Source organism: Plecotus auritus (assembly GCF_963455305.1).
Source record: "Plecotus auritus genome assembly, chromosome: 3".
Taxonomy (NCBI): Eukaryota; Metazoa; Chordata; class Mammalia; order Chiroptera; family Vespertilionidae; genus Plecotus; species Plecotus auritus.
The window spans coordinates 60,078,643-60,100,644 of NC_137772.1; the positions used below are offsets into that span (position 1 = coordinate 60,078,643).

The 22,002-nt window shown below is 35.1% G+C and overlaps 1 protein-coding gene across 14 annotated transcripts in view; it reads left to right on the forward strand.

Annotated features, from left to right (window-relative positions):
- Window positions 1-16,401, forward strand: part of RBM26 (RNA binding motif protein 26) — a 93,063-nt gene extending 76,662 nt beyond the window's left edge. For 11 of the 14 annotated variants that reach the window (XM_080659453.1, XM_080659455.1, XM_080659460.1 and 8 more), the window contains 4 exons: window positions 7,982-8,095; window positions 9,753-10,919; window positions 11,522-11,580; window positions 15,217-15,426. In XM_080659453.1, the coding sequence (XP_080515579.1) occupies window positions 7,982-8,095; window positions 9,753-9,842 (204 nt within the window). In that variant the 3' untranslated portion in view covers window positions 9,843-10,919; window positions 11,522-11,580; window positions 15,217-15,426. Of the gene's footprint in view, window positions 1-7,981; window positions 8,096-9,752; window positions 11,181-11,521; window positions 11,581-15,216 lie in introns of those variants that run through there. The other 3 variants (XM_080659466.1, XM_080659454.1, XM_080659459.1) reach the window with 3 other exon arrangements.
- Window positions 16,402-22,002: the final 5,601 nt, after the last annotated feature.

Genomic DNA, 22,002 nt, shown 5'->3' on the forward strand with positions numbered 1-22,002 from the left:
TTCACTTCACTTTCCATTATCCTTTTTCTCAGATGGCCTAGAACAGTGGTCGGCAAACTCATTAGTCAGCAGAGCCAAATATCAACAGTACAACGATTGAAATTTCTTTTGAGAGCCAAATTTTTTAAACTTCTAACGCCACTTCTTCAAAATAGACTTGCCCAGGCCGTGGTATTTTGTGGAAGAGCCACACTCAAGGGGCCAAAGAGCCACATGTGGCTCGTGAGCCGCAGTTTGCCGACCACGGGCCTAGGACAAAGTCTTCTTGGGCAGACTGAGATATAATTCTCATGGCTGCCTGTCTTAATCATCCTTCATCTGCTGCTTCCTAGTACCTTTTGACTGAACCCTAAAGAAGTTTCCATAATCAGTATATGCCCAACTAGACCTCTACAACTCTTTGCCCAAGACATGATATAAAGTTCTAGCTTTTAGGGTCTTTTTAGTACAGTTGCCTTAAATTATTTTGAATTGTCTTTCCAATGAATAATCAGAAGTTTATGCAACCTTGTCTTTCTTATGGGTTTAAAAGATTAAAAAAGAAAAAAGGGTATGAGATGTGGGGGATTTATAGGAACCTTGTGTGCTCTTTGTTCAGACTTGTAAAGAAATAGATGCACCATTTTGTCCTTAGGAAAAATGCATTAAATGTTCTAAACAGTTAATTTAATGTGAATGAATTATTGGATGGTTTCCAGACTTTTAAGTTGATTGTGGTCTAAAAAGTTTTGAAATAGCTTCTAAATATTGATTTATCATTTTTGTAGTAAATATTCCCTGCCAGCAAAATGGTACATTGTTGGGGCTTACCTGGTAGGGTTGCTCTTGGGGCATTGTACCCAATAAGAGACTGTGGGTCTGATAAGTAGCAAAAAAGTATTCAGCTGAGCCCTGCAATAACCTAGTTTCTAGGTTCGTGGGGTGGGGATTCCTTATCATAGAGTTCTATTTTTGTAAATCTAGTTTTGAGCTATTGTTTATTTAATGATCTTCCATTAAAAATGGCTTCAGTGATAATTTTTAATGTACTGTTAGATAAGTAGCTGAGTTCTATTTGCTTTCCAGGAAGTGGTCACAGGTAGTTATTGTACAGATAATTACAATACTGTATTACCAAGTTTGTGGATTTAGTAACAATTTAAAACATATGTACTACTTTTTTCTGCTTACTTATGTGGCTGAGTGGGGAAAAAGACCTAAGTTTTAGAAGTTTTGCCCTTGCTAAGACTTTTGACATCTGCCTTCTTTCTTGAGTCTTGATTTTTCCATCTCGGATATGTGTGTGTGTGTTTGTGTGTGTGTGTGTGTATCCCCTCCCCCCAAATGAATAGTGGTGAATTCAAAAGATCAGGGATTAATGTGTAAGAAAGACTGTAGCACTGAATAAGTGACAAAATAACTTAGGTCAAGTTAGATGTAATGAGAGTTACCTTTTCAGGGTAAATACTTGCTGTGATAAACATTTAGAATTAAGATATAGAAGTTGTTAAACCATAAACTATTCCTTAAGCCATAAAATTTCTTTAAATTTTGTAACATTCTATTTTAGAAGAGACTTGAAAATTAAGTTGAAGTTTTATCTTATACAGGCAGAGTATAGGCTAAAGCAGTGGTTTTTTAAACATCTGGATTTCAGTATACATTAAGCTTAGTAATTTAAAAATTAGTGTGTTTGACATAAAGATGCTAATTTTTAATTTTGTCAAGGAAGAATGCTTAAAAAGTACAAGAGATTGCATTTATCATCATCATCATTGTGTAAAACAAGGAAATTTTAATACCAAAATATAGATAAAGTCAAGATAGGCTTTCTCAAGAAATTTGTTAACCTTTGCTAATGTTTATTCATTTTTCTTATTTTCTGAACTCTTGTCATAGATTTATGAATGTCTTTTTATTTCCTATAATCAATAGATGCATAGTATTTCAAAGTGAAAGTACAGGAATAAGGTAATTGAGACATCTATATATATAAAAGCCTAAGCGACTGGAACGACCAGTCGCTTTGACATGCACTGACCACCAGGAGCAGACTCTCAATGCAGGAGCTGCCCCCTGGTGGTCAGTGTGTGCCCACAGCCAACTTCCCCCAGCTGGCCAACCTCCCATGGTCCCGTCCCCGGGCTGGGACAGGAAACCAGGGGTGGGTGGCAGTGGACACGGCCCCTTTCCCAGGGGGTCCGAGAGCCGGCTCCCTCAGGGCCAGTGGCCAACCTCCTGTGCCCCATCCCTCCCCCCGGCTGGCAGGCCCTGATCAGGCTGCCGCCCGCCGTGCCAGGGAAGGAGGAGGGTGGAAGGTGGGGAACCGCGCAGTGGCAGGGTGACGATGATGGCAGTGCCAGCATCCGTTCCTTCCACACCTGGCCCGGCGACCGTCACCTCCTCTCCAGCCCTGCCCTGATCAGCCTAGCCCCAATCAGCTCTGATCGCTGGCCAGGCCTAGGGACCCCACCTGTGTAGGAATTTTGTGCACTGTGCCTCTAGTTCAAATAACAACTGAAAAGGGAGAAATTTTCCCTAGGAAAAAACATCAAAATATTTTATGGAATAATGATATAAATAGAACACTTTTAGCTTTAGGCTAAGATGATTATGATTTGATTTAGTTAGTTAGAAGATGGTTCCTACTGCTTTATTTTCTATTTTCCTATCACCACCCTATGTACTAAAGTTGGATAAGTACCCAAACAGGACAGAAAAACATAGTCTCTTCTCAGGACTGATCAGAATGTTATTTTTCCTACTCTGAATTATTCCTATGCCTCTGTAAGATACGAGGATCCAATTTTAATAAAGGAACAGTTAAGTTCCTATTTTATAATAATCAGTTTTAAACACAAAGAGGTGTATAACTTTTTATATCAAAAGGAAAGTGAATCTTGTTCTGCGAGCGCATTTTTTACACCCATGCCTCAAACTATTTTCAACAGATTATCTTGTGTTTCTCTCCTTAAAGTTTCACTCTTTATTTAATCATACAGTTTGGCATTGTGTGGTTTGGTAAGATAGCATCAAAGAAATTTTTCTCTAGAGAATGGTGAGGATTTACTAATTCGAAACTTACAGAGTACCTAGAACAATGCCTGGGAACATAGTAAACCTTCTTAATTCTGGCTATAATGTTAGCTATTATTAATATCATTGTGGGTGTTTTTTGTTTTTTGTTTTTTTTTCAGAATGAGAAATGATTGGAAACTGAATAGGGACAAGAAAGAGTAAATTACTTCAAAATTCTCATTCTTTAGACCTGAAGGTAGAAATATAAAATTGAGTTCATAGACGATAATGCAACGTAAGCAGTTAGTAGTTGATGAAGCTGACTGAATAAATACTAAATTAATATCAAGAACAATATATGTAAGTGGATTCAATTAAGAGAAATAAAATCATGTGTATAGAAGAATCTTTTGTGTATGTTTTTACTTATTTACTAACCATTAGTAAATCTAAGTCTAAAACTTGTTGGAAAGTGGCCATGCAGCCTGAACTCGAGAGTTAAAGGAATGAAAGAATTCTTTCCCTGTAAGTTCTAAAAATTAGAATTTACTTTCTTTTTAAATTTGTGGTCCTTTAATGTAACTCCTGCATAAACATTGTATACTGTGGTTATTACAAACATTAATAAACTTGGTTTTAGCCTTCTTTTAAAAATTAGCTTTAATCATTATAGTATGTAAGGTACGCTAGGATAGGATTGCAGCTTTAACTCTTATGACCTTAGGTCAGTTTTCCCACACTGTGTTTACAGAACACTGATTCTACAAGAGCTCCCCTAACAAAGAATTCTTTTGTCAGATACGTTTGTGAAAAGCTGCATTTTGTATATTTTATTTAGATTCACAATCTAAAGTGACTTGTAAACGCAGAAGGTAAATACTTCTCTTTAATTTTGTTTAACCCCATTTTTTCAAAATGTTAATTATTTCCAGAACCATTTTCCAGGTAAGATATTGAACCCATCACATAACTACTTTCCATGCTTTTTTCTTCCTCCATCATTTGTCAGGTCTTCAGCCTTTTTTCCTTCTGTTCTGTGTATGACTGCAAACTTTGAATAATGACGTGCAGGAATAAATAGGCAAAGGGCTAGAGCAAACCTATGAATAAAATGCTTGAGCTTTTAAATATAGTTTTTCTTTACATTTCATAATGTGAAAATTAGACTTGTGAAATGAACCCCCATATACTCATCATACACCTTTAGCAAGTACCCACTTGCAGCCCATCTTATTTTGTCTATATCTCACCCACTACAATCCTCCCTGTCTTTATTTTGGTCCCACTCTCAGTCATCATATCATTTCACCTGTAAACATTTTAGTGTGTGTCTCGCAATGTTAGAGTCTTAAAAAAATAAAACACAATACTCTTATTAGACCTAAAAAATGATTGATTTTTCTTAGGCATTATTAAATACCCAGTTAAGGTTTATATTTCCCCCATTTTCATAAAATTTTTTTTACTCGTTTAAGGATCCAAAATAAGATTTGTATTTTGAGATAGCTTGATTGGTATTATACAATCATAACTTATAGATTGAAACATATTATGGGTACCGATCCATTGTTCTCAGTTATTTACTAGTGTGTATTATCCCATTTTTGTGGCTAGTATACAAGTTTGTTAACAGTCGTTTTGACAGGATCCTAATAGGTTACGATAGTGTCTTTGCTTTCTGGTATGAAAAGTGTTCAGGGTTCATCTTAATATATTTTCTCTTCAGGACCTGAAAGTTGGCCATTTCTCTAAGGAGCTCTGATTGTTTTTACAGAGCAAAGGTTTTTTGAGACCACGGTATGAGTACTGGTGATGCTTATTACTATTGCGTATGTTACAGTCACTAATTCTTTTCAGTGATCATAGCTGGGAGTGAAAAAAATATACATACATTCATACACACATGTACATATATACTTATACACATATTCACATATACCCTGTATAAATAAAATAAATTCAAAGCAACTACTGATATGTTCCATTTAATTCCGAACTATAGGAGTTTTATACACACATGCATATGCTCACATATATGTGTACATAGAGAGGTAGGTAGGTAGGTATGAAGAAAGAGCCTTTACTAATACTTGTAAATTAATTCTGGATTATAAGGGTTTTACTTAATCTCAGGGGTCTTCATAGCTCTACTTCTTTTTTTCATGCTGAAAACTCAACATTTCACTGACACCAACATAATTAGTTATGTGCTCTATATGTAAGTCTGAAAATAAAAATACCACCTTTACCATAAATAATATAATTTCTGGGAATAAAAGTTTAATATTCTGAGTTCTTTTTTCCTGATAGTATACTAGAGGCCTGGTGCATGAAATTAATGCATTCAGGAGGTGGTGGGGTTCCTCAACCCAGCCTGCACCCTCTCACAGTCCGGGAGCCCTCAGGGGATGTCTGACTAAGTGGGCCTAAGCCAGCAGTTGGACATCCTTAGCGCTGCCACGGAAGTGGTAGAGGCTCCTGCCACCACCCCTGCGCTTGCCAGCTGTGAGCCTGGCTTCTGGCTGAAGGGGAGTGCACTGACCACCAGGGGGCAGCTCCTGCATTGAGTGTCTGCCCCCTGGTGGTCAGTGTGCCTCATAGCGACTGGTTGTTCCGCTGTTCGGTCGATTTGCATATTAGCCTTTTTATATTGGATGTAATAGCTACAGCTTGAAAAATTACAAATTGTTTCTGGACTTAAATCTCATGTATACTAGGTGTACCAGTTAATGCTGATTTTTTTCAATAGATGGAGTTACACATATGTTGATATCTATACAATTTGATATGTATGCTATTTTGTTGTATTGACAGCAAGCTTCAAAAACTTCACATGTCAAATTTGCTGAAGGTCATAACATCATAGATATTTTTACGCTTAAAAATGTCAAATTTCATGCCAAAAAAGGAGGGGAAGTGTTAATTCATTACTTTATTTTGAAGAAAAGTACTGCTGAAAGTTATCGTATACTTCAGGAAGCTTATGGTGAACATTCTGCATCTCAAGATACTTATGGACGCTGGTTTAAATGCTTTAAAAGTGATGATTTCTATGTGAAAGACAAAGAATGTCCAGGTCAACCGAAAAAGTTTGAAGACCAACAGTTACAAGCATTATTGGATGAAGATGCGTGTCAAACTCAAAAACAACTTGCAGAAAGATTAAATGTTGCTCAGCAAACAATTTCCGATCATTTACAAGCAATGAGAGATTTTAAAGGAAGGAAAATCTTCGTTCAGTTGATGGGTGCCACATCAACTGAACGAAAGACAAATGGAAAACCAGAAAGTCATCAGTAAAATGTTGCTTCAATGGCAAGAAAGAAAGTCTTTTTTGCATCTAATTGTGACTGGCGATGAAAAGTGGATTTATTTTGAGAATCCCAAATGTACAAAATCATGGGTTGATCCAGGTCAACCATCAACATCGACTGCAAGGCCAAATCGCTTTAGAAAGAAGACAATGCTCTGAGTTTGGTGGTATCAGGAAGGTGTGGTGTATTATGAGATTCTAAAACCAGGTGAACCGTTAATACTGATTGCTACGGACAACAAATAATCAGTTTGAACTACACTTTGATCGTGAAATGACCAGAATGTGCCAGAAGACACGGCAAAGTAATTTTGCTTCATGATGACGCACCATCATACACTTCAAAACCAGTTAAAGACACATTAAAAGATCTTGCCTGGGAAGTATTAACCCACCCGGTGTATTCATTAGACCTTGCTCCTCCAGATTACCACTTGTTCTGATCGATGGCACACGCACTTTCTGAGCAGCACTTCAAAACGTACGAAGAAGTGGAAAATTGGGTCTCTGAGTGGTTTGCCTCAAAACAAGAAAAGTTCTATTGGGACGATATCCACAAATAACATGAAAGATGGGGGAAATGTGTAGCTAGTGATGGACATTACTTTGAATAAAGCACTTTTGATGTTTCTCTTGAAATTATTGTGTTTTCTTTGATTACAAAATCTTCCATTATTAACCGGTACACCTAGTAGGTACTTTAAAAGTTTTTAGTTATATGACATTGTGAGGAGGCCATGGACTAAAAACTTCTGAGCTGCATTTTATTAGGCATGGAATCCTTTAGATTTGTCACAAATTTATATGTGCAGATTTAAAATTTATACCTGGAGACTTTTAATGTCACACAACTCATGGTCAGATATCATTGAACATGTAATTGTTTCTACATTTCACATTGTACTGTACTTTGAGATTGTGCTATAAATCTTTTGTGACTATGAGTTATTTTGGTATGTTTCTTAACATTGATTTATGTTAGTTCATGTTACTTTAATTTGAATCCACTATTTCCAAAGCAGCCACTTAATGCAGCAAGTATTTAGACTTTACTATTTACTAAATTTGTTTTATATGCAATTCTGGAAGCTTTGTAGAAAGTACTTTGTAATAGAAAAGTTCAGTACTTTTCCTTTATTGAAATATTTATATTTTATAATTGTTATATATCAATTTGTGATCATGTGATATAAAAATAATGTGATACTTTATGCATGCAAAATTCTAATTCCATTAAAAATTTCTAGTTTATAGTTACTATATATGTCATTTGTAAATTAGAAAGAATTAAAATGCAGAAAAATACATTTAGCCTGTTAATTCTAACTTAGACTTTGATTCAGGATCTTGAAGTATTTTGAGACTATTGCCTTAAATGGTAAACATAATTCAGTCAAATAATGGCCAGTACTGGATTAGCTCTAATCAATTGTGAGAAATTGTTCGTGTTTTCTTTTTAAAGGAATTTCCAATCCCTAGGCTAATTTTAGAAATAACCATATAAAACAAATTATTATAAGTAGTAAATAGTTATAATGAAATAACCACAAATCAGATTAATAGACAGCTGTCTTCACTGTGTTTAGGTGATTTAATTTAAATATTAGGTGCTATATTTTTTTCTTCAGAAATTATTAATGTTCTATATTCCAATGTTCTTAATTATTTTAGGCTGCAGTTCATGGAGCTCGTTTCAAAGGGCAGGATCTAAAACTGGCGTGGAATAAACCAATAACTAATATTTCAGCTGTTGAAACAGAAGAAGTTGAACCTGATGAAGAGGAAGTATGTTTGTTTTTTTCACTTGGTTTTGCCCTTAAATGTTCACATTTTTATATAAATTGTGATTTTATGGCTATGATTTTTAACATAAAATTTTTATTCCTGAGCCATATTTTAGGCAGGGGATATCAGATAAATGCAGGCAACTTTAAATTTTCTGGATTAATGAAATCTGTGGATTGCTAATCCAAAAAGAATATATGCAAATCACAAACACACACACACACACACACACACACACACACACACACACACACACTCAGTTTTCATTTACTCTTAAAAGAATCATTATTTGTTAGATTTTTTTTTTATCCATAGGAAATCTTGTAATATTTCAAGTTTTAAAGTATATATTCTCAATTGCTTTATTAACATTTCAGGTACCTTTTATTTTAATTCATATTGTTTTAGTTCATTAGAATGAATGCCTGGTATATGGTAGACATTGTGATAGGCATAAAAATGAATAAGACACGGTCCCTATTATCAAGGAGCTTATAATCTGGAAAGGGGGGTGGTGCTAACAGACACATAAGAAACAAATTATAATAAAAGACTGATACGCTGAATAAAGATTTGAACAATATGCTGTCGGAATCCAAAGGAAGGAGTGATTATTTCTGTCCATGAGAATCTTGAAGGAGTTGGTGACAGTGGAACTGAACCCTAAGTAATAATAAAGCTTTCCATAAACCAAGAGCTTGGACGGGGAATATAGTTGAGAGGCATATTTGAGCAGAGGGATAATTGTGGAGATTACATATTTCTTGGGTAACAGCAGTTAGTCTGAGAGTTGTGAGCATAAAGACCAGTGAGCCCTTTGAACAACCCCAAACTTAAAATTAATCAACTCTATTTTGTTTAATCATGAAATAAGCTGTAGGAAAAAGTTAAGGAAGTTAAAAAATAAAGGTAAGGTAGGGACACTAAACAAACCCATGTTTTACCTCTGTTAGATTATCAGTGTCACTTCATTTTGTTTGAAGAGCGTTCAAGGCTGTTAACACATATCCATAGTCAAATGCAAGAATAAATTGTGTGTTTTGAAACTCATATACATGATTTGTCATTTTATATTTTAGATTATACCTTTGTCCTTCCATGAGTTTGAATTGAATGGGGAGAAAAGCAGGAGAGCTCCTGGTATTAGGTATTTTGAAAAGCTTGAAAAGCAGTCTGAGAAGCTTTTATGAAAGGAATGGAGAAAAGAAATGCTATAAAGAAAATGTTTGTTTACATACAGTAGAAAATCTGGATAGACTTTTATACAACTTATTGGTTGATTTAGTGTCCAGCATTAGGGTAAGTCAGAGAAGACTGACTGATGTTTTCTTTAAAAAAAAAAAAAAAAAAAAAAGATACTAAACAATGTTTTGTAGATATAGAGAAGATATCATTATTTTGTAAAGAGAGGCAGGAGAACGGCATGTAGAAAAGCTTACTTTGATAATTCTTTAGTGCCTGTTTGATGCAAGCAATAGAATAGATACTGTAGAGAAACCACTGAGTCAGTAAAGGTTTGCTTTTTGTTTCTTTAATGTTCTAGCTATAGCAATACCTTTTGTATTCGACTCTGTTGAGAGAAATCAGTATTTAAAAGTGTCACCTTTTTTCTTTTCTTTTTTTTTGGGTAAATTCCTAAATGCATTTTAACCTAAAGTTTCAGGAAGAGTCTATGGTGGATGACTCATTACTTCAAGATGATGATGAAGAAGAAGAGGACAATGAATCTCGTTCTTGGAGAAGATGATTTGACTGATCATTGATCTGCACATGCTAGAACTCTACCTGTGTTTCATTAGTATTATCTAATGTACTTTTACATATTTGTAAAAACAATTTTTGGTAAATGTGATGAAGATGGATTTCACAAATAGAAGAAAAGAAAACTACCTTCTGATCCTGTATTTTGAAAGATTGATGTTTGCATTTTATTTCAGTAAACAATTGCTAAAGACATCACACTAGAAACATGAAATGTTTTTATTACATACTTCTACTGAACAATACAGAATTCTTTGGGTTCTTTGTAATTTAATGAATAGGTCTGAAAACCTATGACCAATACTTGTAATAACTTAGAGGAATTTGTTTTACTCCAAATAAGGAATGAATTTGCATTTAAAATCTTAATGAATGTTTTCAAAAATGAATAGATAACATAGTACTCTAACTAAAGTCTCCAAGTATGTATTCATAATATTACATAGTAGTATGCTTAGGCTTTACTATGTATTAGCCTTTTGTTGGACTTGTGTATGTATTTTACCATATGGGTTTCAATGATAATGGTGTATGACTGCTTTGCATATGACTCTCCTTATGCATTCAGATGTTTAAAATAAAGTGGAATGGTCTTTTAAAAAGAAAAGAAAAGAAAAAAAAGGCAATGGCAGAAAAAAAAACACAACCAAGACGATGTTCTTTGATTAAAAAAAAAAAAAAAAAGATAAAAAGAAAGAAAAAAAAGTTAAAATAGACCATTCCTGATGGTGATCTACCCTTTCCCCCAATTATCACAAAAGGAGCTATAATCACTAACTTATTCTTAGTAATAATGGTTACTGATACCTTTATAATAATGTACAATCCAATGTTTAAAATTTACACCACTTCAGTTTGGTTTGATCCTATAAATTTTCAACAGATGTCTTAAAATTTAAAAGCAGGATGATTAGTTTGGAACCAGACTTCAAGTAGAGCTAACATTTGGTGAATAAGAAAACCATCACATTACATTTTGGATGTGTGAAAGAAAACTTGACCATTTGAAGATGTATGAATAAAGAAATGTACTATAGATACTACTTTAGGAAAACACTGTTTGGTAAGTGTTTCAGTCTGATATTTTAAGTGTGTGTTTCCTATACTTGTATAAAAATATTTGACATTTGCAACATACTGTGATTTTTAAGTGGATTTCTCTGGCAAGTGAACATGATCACTTAAAGTTGATACAGGAAATAAATGCATTCTTTGTAGAATGAGGGGGTGGGAGGATACATATTTATATTTTTAAATTCATCATTTTGTTTACAAGTGTTTCTGCTCCTCCTGAGATTATAGTGATTATATTAAAAGTCACATCAAAAGCATCACTTTCTTTCCATACTGTGGTCCTCACAATCACAAACTAATTCCACCATCTACACTCTTCTACCAGTGGAGTGACTAGTGGATTTTTTCCACACTTAGGGTTAAAGATACATAATGTTCTTGATGGTAATACTATTTCATAGGAATGTTTTGACTTGCAATTAGTTCATATGTTTATATTTAAAATTTCAAAATAATTTCTTTTGTCCAAATAGTGACTTTACTCAAAAACTTCTTTATTATACCTAGATCTAAGATTTTTATGTAGTCTCTTGTATGTTGACTATATACTATTCTGATTTGTTAGGTAAGTTTGTTTTCTTTTCTTTTTAGTAGTCGTGAAAGGTGCCAAATTGGCAGAGGCTCACGTTTCTTCTCTTTACACCAAACAGGTATTATAAAGAAAAAAAAATCTTTCAAAGGCCAGTTAAATCTCCATCTGATTTTTGGCTTTATAATTTGATTAGTAAGTTTTAGCCTGATATTTTGAAAATTAGTGTAAAACCCCTTATGTAACTGAAATTACCTATTATTTAAATTCACAAATAGGTAATTACTCTTCCTAGTTTTACATTCTCTAGTAACCTAAAATTAAAATGTTTTAAGCCATTTTTCTGTGAATGAATCAGAAGGCAAGTATATATCAGTTTGGTCCAGAAGTATGGGGATTAAATATTAGCAACATTGATTAGATTCCAAGTATATTTTTAGCAATGATTTCAATTGTAAATATTATTTAGATTTTCATTGCTATTGAGTTTTTAAAATTAATATGTTTATAAGTACTAGTAGTCTACATGGTACTTGCATCTATTCTCATTCAAAACTTAAGCTATCCCTTTAAATCAGTTGTTAAATTTCCATTTTACAGATAAGGAAATTTGGGATAATAGAGATTGAATGACTTGCCCAAAGTCACTGCTAGTCATGTGACTAGAATTGAATGCACTCATTCTGATTTCAGTGCCAGCTATAGTTTTCTAAAAACTATATTGCTGCCTCCTTTCTTATGATTGAGCATGAGATTGTGTGCAATAAATGTGTAGTTCTTGCACAATATTAGTGGACTTCTTGGTCATTAGCCAGTCATAACTTTACCCTCCCTTTTAATTCAGCGCTTTGGTCATATCTCTGTTACAAGTACTTATATTGCAATATAATTTATCTGGTTTATATGTCTGTCTTCCCCATTAGATTACAAGCTCCTCTAGGAAGGGGACCATGTCTTATTCATCTTTTTATCTCTAGTAATTATCACAAAGCCTGGCTCATAGTGGGCTTGAGATGTTTGGTGGATGAATTAATGAATGAATGCACATTTGAATCTCCAATAATGGAGTGACAATTACCTCCCTTGTTAATTCTTATCAATTTTTCAAAAATATCTCCTGAAGCTCTTCTCAGTCATTGGGACCGTTTTGCTAAAAAATTGCTACAGTTAGGTATTGCACCACTGGGGTTACAAATGCTGATGGAGGCAATACACAGGTAGTCTTAGTGGAATTTTCATAAACTAAGCCATTAATATTTTTAGAGAATTAAATGTTGTGGTCAGTTTCAGGAGTAAAAAGGCTCTTTGGTTTCTATTAGTGTATAAGAATAGAAATGGCAAGGGTCACTAATCTAGTCCATCCCACTATTTTTTATATCTAGTCCATTCCCTAGTATAGAGTACTGGAAAAGGGTTAAGAGATTCAGCTTTTGGTCCCAGCTCTATAACTCACTCTGTGGCCTTAGATAAGTCTCTTAAACTTATCGAGGGCAGTTTCCTTGTCTGTAAAATGAAAGTGGTTGGACTAGATGATCTCTAAATTTCCTTTCACATTTATAGCTTCCCTGGTGTATATTAGCATTTAATTTAAAACAATTTAATATATACCAATTCTACATACTTGTTGCTACTGTTTCTGTCTTATCAATTGAAACAATTTCAATTTGGTTATGATAATTCATTCTATGTGTCTTAGTACAGTTTTATATATAGTGTTCTCAAATGCTTGCCATTGCTGGCACAAATTTCATTCAGCCTATGAAGTACAGATTAACTTTTGTATTCATTAGCACTTTTCCTTTCTGCTTATAACTCTTCCATTTACTTCTCAATTCAATGTTTAAAACTCTTTCCTATTACAATATGCTACCTAAAACTTGAAACACATTTTTAAATACAGTTGTCATATTAAGTATAGATCTGGGCTGAATTGGGAGTGAAAAAAGCGTTGAGAACAATGTAGTTAACTACTGCTTACAGGAAAAAAATTAAGGAAAATTATGTATTATTAGATAAAAGATTGATTAGGATTACTTCAAGGGATGGTTCAATTGTCATTTTACATATTTCAGTATTTTATGTCTCTACCTAAGCAGTGTTGTTTTTAATGTAATAGGATAATTGTAACATTTTAAAATTTAATTTTAATATTTAACCAATGCCCAAGCATTTATTGAAATCATGTTGTAGGAATGGGAGAGTATTCTATAATGCTTGTTTTATTGCAATATGATCAAATGTATCAGTTGGTAGTTTACTATGAAGACAAGATTTCACTGTTTTAGCTGATTATCTGTAGAAAGAATGGCTGAGTTTAATTGAAGGAAATTTCCTGTTACTAGAACTGTTTTATGAAGAGTGTATTTCCAGTTTTAATTGGAACACTAATCATTGATTCTAAAGGTTATAGAAAGGAAGCAAACAGTTGCTTGTTTGGTATGTTAAAATATCAATGGCTATCTTACAGTATTATACAAACCTTATCTATATTTTCATTTTCCCCTTACCTACAATGTGAACTAATTATAGAAAATTATTTTTACTTCTTCTAGAATTTATATAAAAATAATAAGCTTTTTATTTTTAAATCTCACAAAAGTATTTTAGCCTTTTAAAACAAAAATCCTGCATGAAATTCTGGGTAATTAAATAATTTCACTTTTTGGTCTTTTAGGGTTTTTCTTACTCTTCTAAAACCCTATAAATTAAAAATGGAAGTTTAACCTAGTATTAAATCATGAGTGTATAACATTTGTAGGCAGAAAGAAAAGTGTCCTTACCCCAGACTCAGGAACTACCTTGTTCTTGTTAACTTCTTGAACTGGCTAGTTGTCTAAGGTATGTATGCAGGCTTTTAGAGAAGAGTAGTTTTTTCTCTCTCTGATTATTATATACCTGTTAGATGACAGCAGGTAATTTCCAAAATAGCTGCCTAGAAGTCCCCAGAAACAAATTTTGGTGAACATGACTGCCATGCTCAGTAATTTCTAATGAAAACATTGTTTAGTTGAAAAATTTCTAATCTGGTAAATTTCTTTCAGTTTATAAGTATTGTGTTATTCATTACTTAGTGTAATTGAAAGCATTTTTTATTTTACTTTTCTGGTATCAGTTTATTATACTTGTTCCTATCCCTGCTTCCTTGTTACTTCATTTTATCTGCCTACTCATCTCCCCATCATACAAAATTAGCCTTCTTGTGTATACCAAGCACTGCCTCATTTTGACGTGTGCCTTTTATTTATTTTTGTTAATCATTGTGCTTAGTATAGAATTTTATGTCATATGGTGTGACTAAAGAATGACATTATTATGTGGAGTTTAAGGTAATTAGATATACTATGCAACTACTATGAAATTTTGGGGAAACTTAAGATAATAGCTTTTGCTTTCATTTTTATATGTAATATCTTGGAATTTGCTCATGATTTTTTCAAATTACTTTGCCTACCTATACCTCTATAAAATTTTCTATCTGGTCAGTTACTACATTTCCTAACCATAATTTTTAGATGATAGACATGTTGTAGAGCTGGTATCTTTGCAGCTTAATATTTTAAGGAAGCATGATGCACAGAGGTTTCATTAAAAAATCAAGCTTTTTAAAATAGATTTGTCTACAACTTTGATTTTGATCCTTTCTCAAGTAGACCTTTTTTATGTTTAGAAAAATTGGAGATCAATTTATGGTGTGATTCAATGTTTATATTCATTTACAATTTTCAGAGTTTTTTTTAATAGTCTTCTCTTTTTCCAGCAGAGAGAGATCATCATTGCCTGAATTTAGCTTTGTGACTACAACAGCAAGATCTGTTCCTGTCTGGAGACGACTGTTATAATAACTCTATCATTTTATGTTTGCCTTTTATCAATTTGAATAGATGTTTACATGTACTATAATTAGCATTTTATCTTTTCAGTTCTCTAAGGGTACATCTGAGTCCAGAAGTATATCTGATGTGTACTTATTCTTGTGTCTGGCCTTATTCTTAAATGTTTTCTCTTCTTTATTTTCTTTTTTTCTTTTACACCATAAGAAGACAAAAGACCTCTTGGTTTCCTAAATGACATAAGTTCAGTCTCAGTCAGGTTCAGAATTGTGTCTAGGAAATCTATAAAGCCATGATGCTGTGTTAATGAACACGAACAATTTAGAATGAAGAAAATGATTGAAAAGTTAAGCATGGGTTTACTTTTAAATTTTCTGGGTTTTAAAAGGGTATATTTCTGGGGTTAGAATAGTCACTTAAATAATTTTGGACAGATGGTAAAATACTTTTTTTACACACACTTGCCTATTTCTTCTAAATATATTTACTCAAGTTGTTCCCAAGACCACTTATCTGAATAATTTTAAAGTTTTTAGCTCTTTAAAACCAACAAGGAGACTTCCTTTCTTTTCAAGTATTGCAGGATGACCTATGGAGTATAAATATTGAAAAGTATCTATTAAATATCTAGTTTACAAAGTTTTTCCATATTTTCATCACAGTCAAGACATCAAAGACAATGTTGAAAGCAAGGGGGAAAGAATGTTATGTGTCTTACATTGTTAAAGACTACTATAATTTTCCTATTTTAAAAGGTATATGCCCATATTATTTATTAGTAAGCAATTATTATTACTACTAATAATGTTAATAATATGGCTTAGAATTATTTCTAGAACATGATTTAATTTAACCCAGGTATTTACCAAAAACACTCCTTTTATAATGGGTGCCATTAAAAAAGTTTTCAGAAAATCAGTTTTTGAATATTCAAATTCTCATTAGGCATTTGAGAAAGAAGTTATTCTTGGTACAAACTCTTTATTAGGAAAGTCCAAACTACACTTTGATTCTGTTCACCCTTGTCCATGCTATATTTTCCCTTTTTTTGCATACGAAGTTGACCATTCTGTAAACACTTTATTAGAGTGTGCATTGCATTTGTCTTCATGAAAAAATAAAAAGAATGAACATATCTATCATAATGTAAATGATCTATTTTAATCCACATTAGTTGGAGACAGCATGGTTAATATTAGGCTTGGTTTGAAGGAAAAGTGTAGACTGGAAGGAATTCAAACATAATTATGACCTACTAGTATACAAGGCCTTTTTAAAATTAAACTTTAGTTTATGTTTGCAAACTATCATATAGTGAGTTTGTAAATATTTTTTCAGATTAATTCAGTATTTTTTCAAGGAAAGATCCTCTTCCCATCTAATAGTGGTTTCTGTGATAGGTTAGAAACCTAAAGAACGTTTTCTGAGACCATATTTGCTGTTAACAGTTTTAGTTGGTTAATGGATGTGGACCACATACTACTGCCCTCAACTTGATTTTGTCATCTTCCTGTTTTTCCTTTGCCTTTAAATTAAAAACAAAATAAAGCAAATACAAAATGAACTACCATTTGAATCAGAGTCAAGGTGATTTGATTCTCATTAAGATCATTGCACTTTTTGGAAATTGCTGAGATCTAGTAGATCAGTTAAGTAGTTAAATTCCCATATGTTGATGAATTAAAGATAAGGATTTTTCATTTTCCTGAATAAGGTTCTCATGAAGCTATGTGTAGATAACTGTACAGAATCACTTGTGTAATTAAATGATGCAGTTTACCTCTGCATGATTGCATTATGGAAGTCTTTTATATATCTATATTTTTAATATACTTGGATTTTACACTATTAGCTGCTCTAGTCAAGCTATATTTGTTTTTTAAATAGAGTTTATAAATATTTATGCTCAAAATACAGATTGATTGAATATTTTGGTCTTGTTTACAAGATAAGTGATGCAGCCCCAAAGTGTCTTAGGAAAAAGTCATTGGTGCTATAAAACCTTTCAATATCATTTTTGAATCTGTTGTTTGGACTGTTAGGCTTTCATCTATGATTGCTTCTGATTTATTTTATTCTAACAGCATAAGTAGAAAAGTGGTCTGTGGTGAGTAAAGAGCGCAGACCATTAGAAAACACCCCATAATTTAAAGATAAGCAGAATGACGTACTTATTTTTGCCCAGCTTCCCCAAAAGAAACAGCTTCTTCAGTTTATCATTGGCTCTTTTGGTAAGAGGAACTGTGTTAACCTGGCTAGAATTAAAAAATGAAATATTTAGCATGACTCAGTTTTCCTATATTTCAAATAGAAAACTTTTCTAGTCTGAAAATATGGTATAATCCTGTTCTGCTTTAAATTCCCATTTGTCTTTTACTCAACAGGAGGCAGGGTAATTCTTAAATATTTATAGAACATTTGATGAGTTGGAAAGAGATGTATTATTTACATTGTACAAGTTTTGTGTTAACGCGTAGATTGTTTTCTACAACTACAAAACTTTATTCCAGCACCTTAGTGAATGTTCTTAAGATACAATTTTTTAAGTATCAGCAAAGCATTCGTAGATGTTTATTTTTGATTCTCAGAATCCTGAACCTGTTCTGGGTGTGATAGAACATGTCTGGCACAAGATTTCCTTTAATAAGTGGTTTAATTTAACCCAACTTCTGTGGATTGTTGAACTCAAAACACCAAAGGAATCTTTTCTTGTCTGGAGACTGGATTGTTCCAGTTTTTAATACCTGTGCCCATAAGTATCCATTTCATGAATGCGTGTTGGCATGGGGGAAAATTCCCTGCTCTTTGAATGGAGCGAAAGAAATTGGTTAAGCTGTAGCAGCTTTTTTTTTTTTTTTTTAAGTCTGAAAACTTGAACTGAAAAAAGTAAAACTTGAACTAGAAAACTACTCTTGTATGCTTAGATTGTTTATAGTATTACATGTTTATGTGAGGTTGTCAACATTTTTATTTATAGTTGAATTATGTTTTGTTAATATCCATAATGTTTATTATTTTTATATTTTGAAAAAATTTTAAATAAAATAGTCTTACTTAAAAGCAGTTGTTAACTTTTTAAAATTGTCCTTCATGTTGCATCAATAGAAAGAAAAATGTGCAGCCCTCAGGCATTGCACAATTGAGAATTCTGGAAATGTTTAAATAAAGAAATGGCTTCACATTGCCTCTTTCCCTCTTTGTCCTCCATTCTCACTTTAAATTGTTCTAAGTCAACTTTGGTACCAATGTGTTCTTTGGCCTAATGACTTTTTTCTCATACATATACAAATCTTCTCTACCCTTATTCTCCCTAATTCCTGCCTCTACTGCCAGAAATTAGCTCTTTATTCTATTTGGGGACCAAAATAAGCATGAAAATATATCAAAGAAGGACTCCATAGATTCTAAAGTGGAATTTGATGTAAAGTACTTAGACTGTCAACCTTTGCAAGTTTGTAGAACTTCCATAATTTTTAGTTTTTATTTGAAACATTCTGATTTAATTTACTTTTCCAGCACTCAGCGTGTTCATTTCATATTTTATTTTATCAAATGATAAAATATTTTTTCATTGCAGATATTCCTTCTATTATCTATAATCTGGGTTAAAAAAGCGTGATGATAAACTTTTCCACTAGTGGCACTGCTTTTATGAGAATACATTATCTCCAAGTGCATAAGTATTGATAAAAATCTAGTTAGATCTAGTGAAATAGGAGAGGACTTTGGGTAATAATGACAAACTTGGTAAAGTTATTTAAAATAATTCTATATTTTAAATTTAAAATAATTATATTGCCAGCCCCCATGGAATATTTGCAGATTGAGCATGTTGTCAGCTTTCACTTAACCTGAAAAAAATGTTTCTGTATAATGTATGAATGTATTTGGTCTTTTTAAATCCTTCTTCAAAATCACATATGTTATAGCTAGACATTGAAAATAAAAAGATAAAGGTAGGATGATAGAAAGCCTGTCATCTATAAATGATCACTAGACATTTTTAAGTGGGGTTATATAATATATATTATTCTGTTGTCTTTTCATTTATAACAGATTCATACCATTTTCAAAGCTCCTCCATTTGTAGATGAATCTTAATGTATTGAATCCTTATTTTGGGCACTTAAGGCCTTCCCATTTTTTAATTTCAATATAAATGGTGCTGTATCCCTGAACATCTTTGATTATTCTTTCAAGGTATATTCTCAGAACTGCTGGGTCGAAGTACACTTGTTTTTAAAATCTGTGATGCATTTTGAATTTGATATTTTACAAAGCACATCTACACTAATAATAGAGAAACATGCAAATTGACCATACCTCCACTACGCCCACAAGCCAATCAGGAGCAAGTATGCAAATTAGCCCAACCAAGATGGCTACGGCCACAGAGTGAGCACAAGGCTTGGGTTTCCCCGGCAATGGAGGAAGCCAAGCTTCCTGGCCGGCCCAGGCCTCCGCTCAAGGCTACAAAGTTTCAATTATAGAAGATAAGTCCCAACAAAAATGGTGGTGGCCACAGAGCTGAAGGAAGCAGGAGGCTTGAGTTGCCCCTGGCGATGGAGGAAGCCAAGCTTCCTGGCCAGCCCTGGCCTCCGCTCAAGGCTGCAAAGTTTCAATTATAGAAGATAAATCCCAGGGCCTTCGCTTGGGTTGCTGGGGGGTGTGGCCGGCCTGCAAACTACCACAGGCCCTTCGCCCAGGCCGCCCTATGCCCCAAGGGAACCCCCATCCTGATCCAGGACACCCTTCAGGGCAAACCAGCTGGCCCCACCTGTGCACCAGGCCTCTATCCTATCTAATGAGTACTATGCAAATTGACAGTCACTTGAACACAAGATGGCTGCCTCCATGTGGACATAAGATGGCCGCCACAAGATGGCCAGCAGCGGAGGGCAGTTAGGAGGGATCAGGCCTGCAGGGGAGGGCAGTAGGGGGGGACTAGGCCTGCAAGGGAGGGCAGTTGGGGGCGATTAAGCCTGCAGGGGAGGGCAGTTAGGGGTGACCAGGCCGGCAGAGGAGAGAAGTTGGGGGCAACTGGGCCTGCAGGGGAGGGAAGTTGGGGGGGACCCAGGCCTGCAGGGGAGAGCAGTTGGGGGGACCAGGCCTGCAGGGTGGGCAGTTGGGGGGGACCAGGCCTGCAGGGGGGCAGTTGGAGGTAAGCAGGCTGGCGGGGGGGGGGGGGTGCAATTAGGGGTGATCAGGCTGGAAGGGGGGGGCAGTTGGGGGTGATCAGGCCGGCAGGCAGAGTGGTTAGGGGCGATCAGGCAGGCAGGGGAATGGTTAGGAGCCAGCAGTCCTGGATTGCTGTGGGATCGGGCCTAAACTGGCAGTTGGACATCCCCCAAGGGGTCCCAGATTGGAGAGGGTTTAGGCCAAGCTGAAGGACAATCCCTCGTGCTTGAATTTTATGCACCGGGCCACTAGTTCTATATATAAAAGGTTAATATGCAAATCGACCAACTGGCAGAACCATCAGTCGCTATGATATGCACTGACCACCAAGGGGCAGACAATGCAGGAGCTGCCCCCTGGTGGTCAGTTCACTCCCACAGGGGGAGCACCGCTCAGCCAGAAACCAGGTTAACTGCTGGTGAGTGCAGCAGCGCTGAGGATGTCCTTCAGTCGGACATCCCCCGAGGGGCCCCGGGCTGTGAGAGGGCAAAGGCTGGGCTGAGGGACTCCCCCCGCCTCCAGTGCATGAATTTTGTGCACTGAGCCTCTAGATTATCTTTGTAAAGTTAAAATGGAAGGATCAGGGTATGAATGTTCATTTCTTAATACCATATCTACTACAAGAATACACAAAGTTGCCAAATAATTTATAGCAACAACATATCCCCCCATATTTTGCTTCTGAACTCTCCAAACTGCTTTTCCTCAGCAAAATATATTTTCCCCATGAAGTTCATGAACATTTGTTACTGAAATTTATGAAGCATGAAATAAATTATGAAAGAAGAATATAGGTATGGGAAGATAGTGAATTCCATGTATTTTCCTTCTATGTTATAAATAGAAAAGTCCACTTTTGAAAAGATAATCCATTTTATTGGGAAGAATAAAGTCGCAAACTAAACATTTTCCTGAGCTATCCATGGAATGATCATGTTGTATCTAATTAACACAATAGTGTATTACATTAATTCCAGTATTTGAGGGTTTGCAGTGTTATGTCCATTTTCTTCCATTGTCAACCTTAGATTCACTTTTATAGATTTAAACTAGAAGCCTGGTGCATGAAATTTGTGCACAGGGGGGTGTGTCCCTCAGCCCAGCCTGCACCCTCTCCAATCTGGGACCCCTCGAGGGATGTCCAACTGCCCGTTTAGGCCCGATCCAGGTAGGATTGGGCTAAATGGGCAGTCGGACATCCCTCTCACAATCCAGGATTGCTGGCTCACAACTGCTCTTCTGCCTGCCTTCCTGATTGCCCCTAACTGCTTCTGCCTGCCAGCCTGATCACCCCCTAACCACTCCCCTGCCAGCCTGATTGATGCCTAACTGCTCCCCTGCCAGCCTGTTTACCCCTAACTGCCCTCCCCTTCAGGCCTGGTCACCCCTAACTGCCCTCCCTGCAGGCCTTGTCGCCCCCAACTTCCCTCCTCTGCTGGCCTGGTCACCCCTAACTGCCCTCCCCTGCAGGCTTGATCAACCCCAACTGCCCTCCCTTGCAGACCTGGTCCCCCCAACTGCTCTTCCCTGCTGGC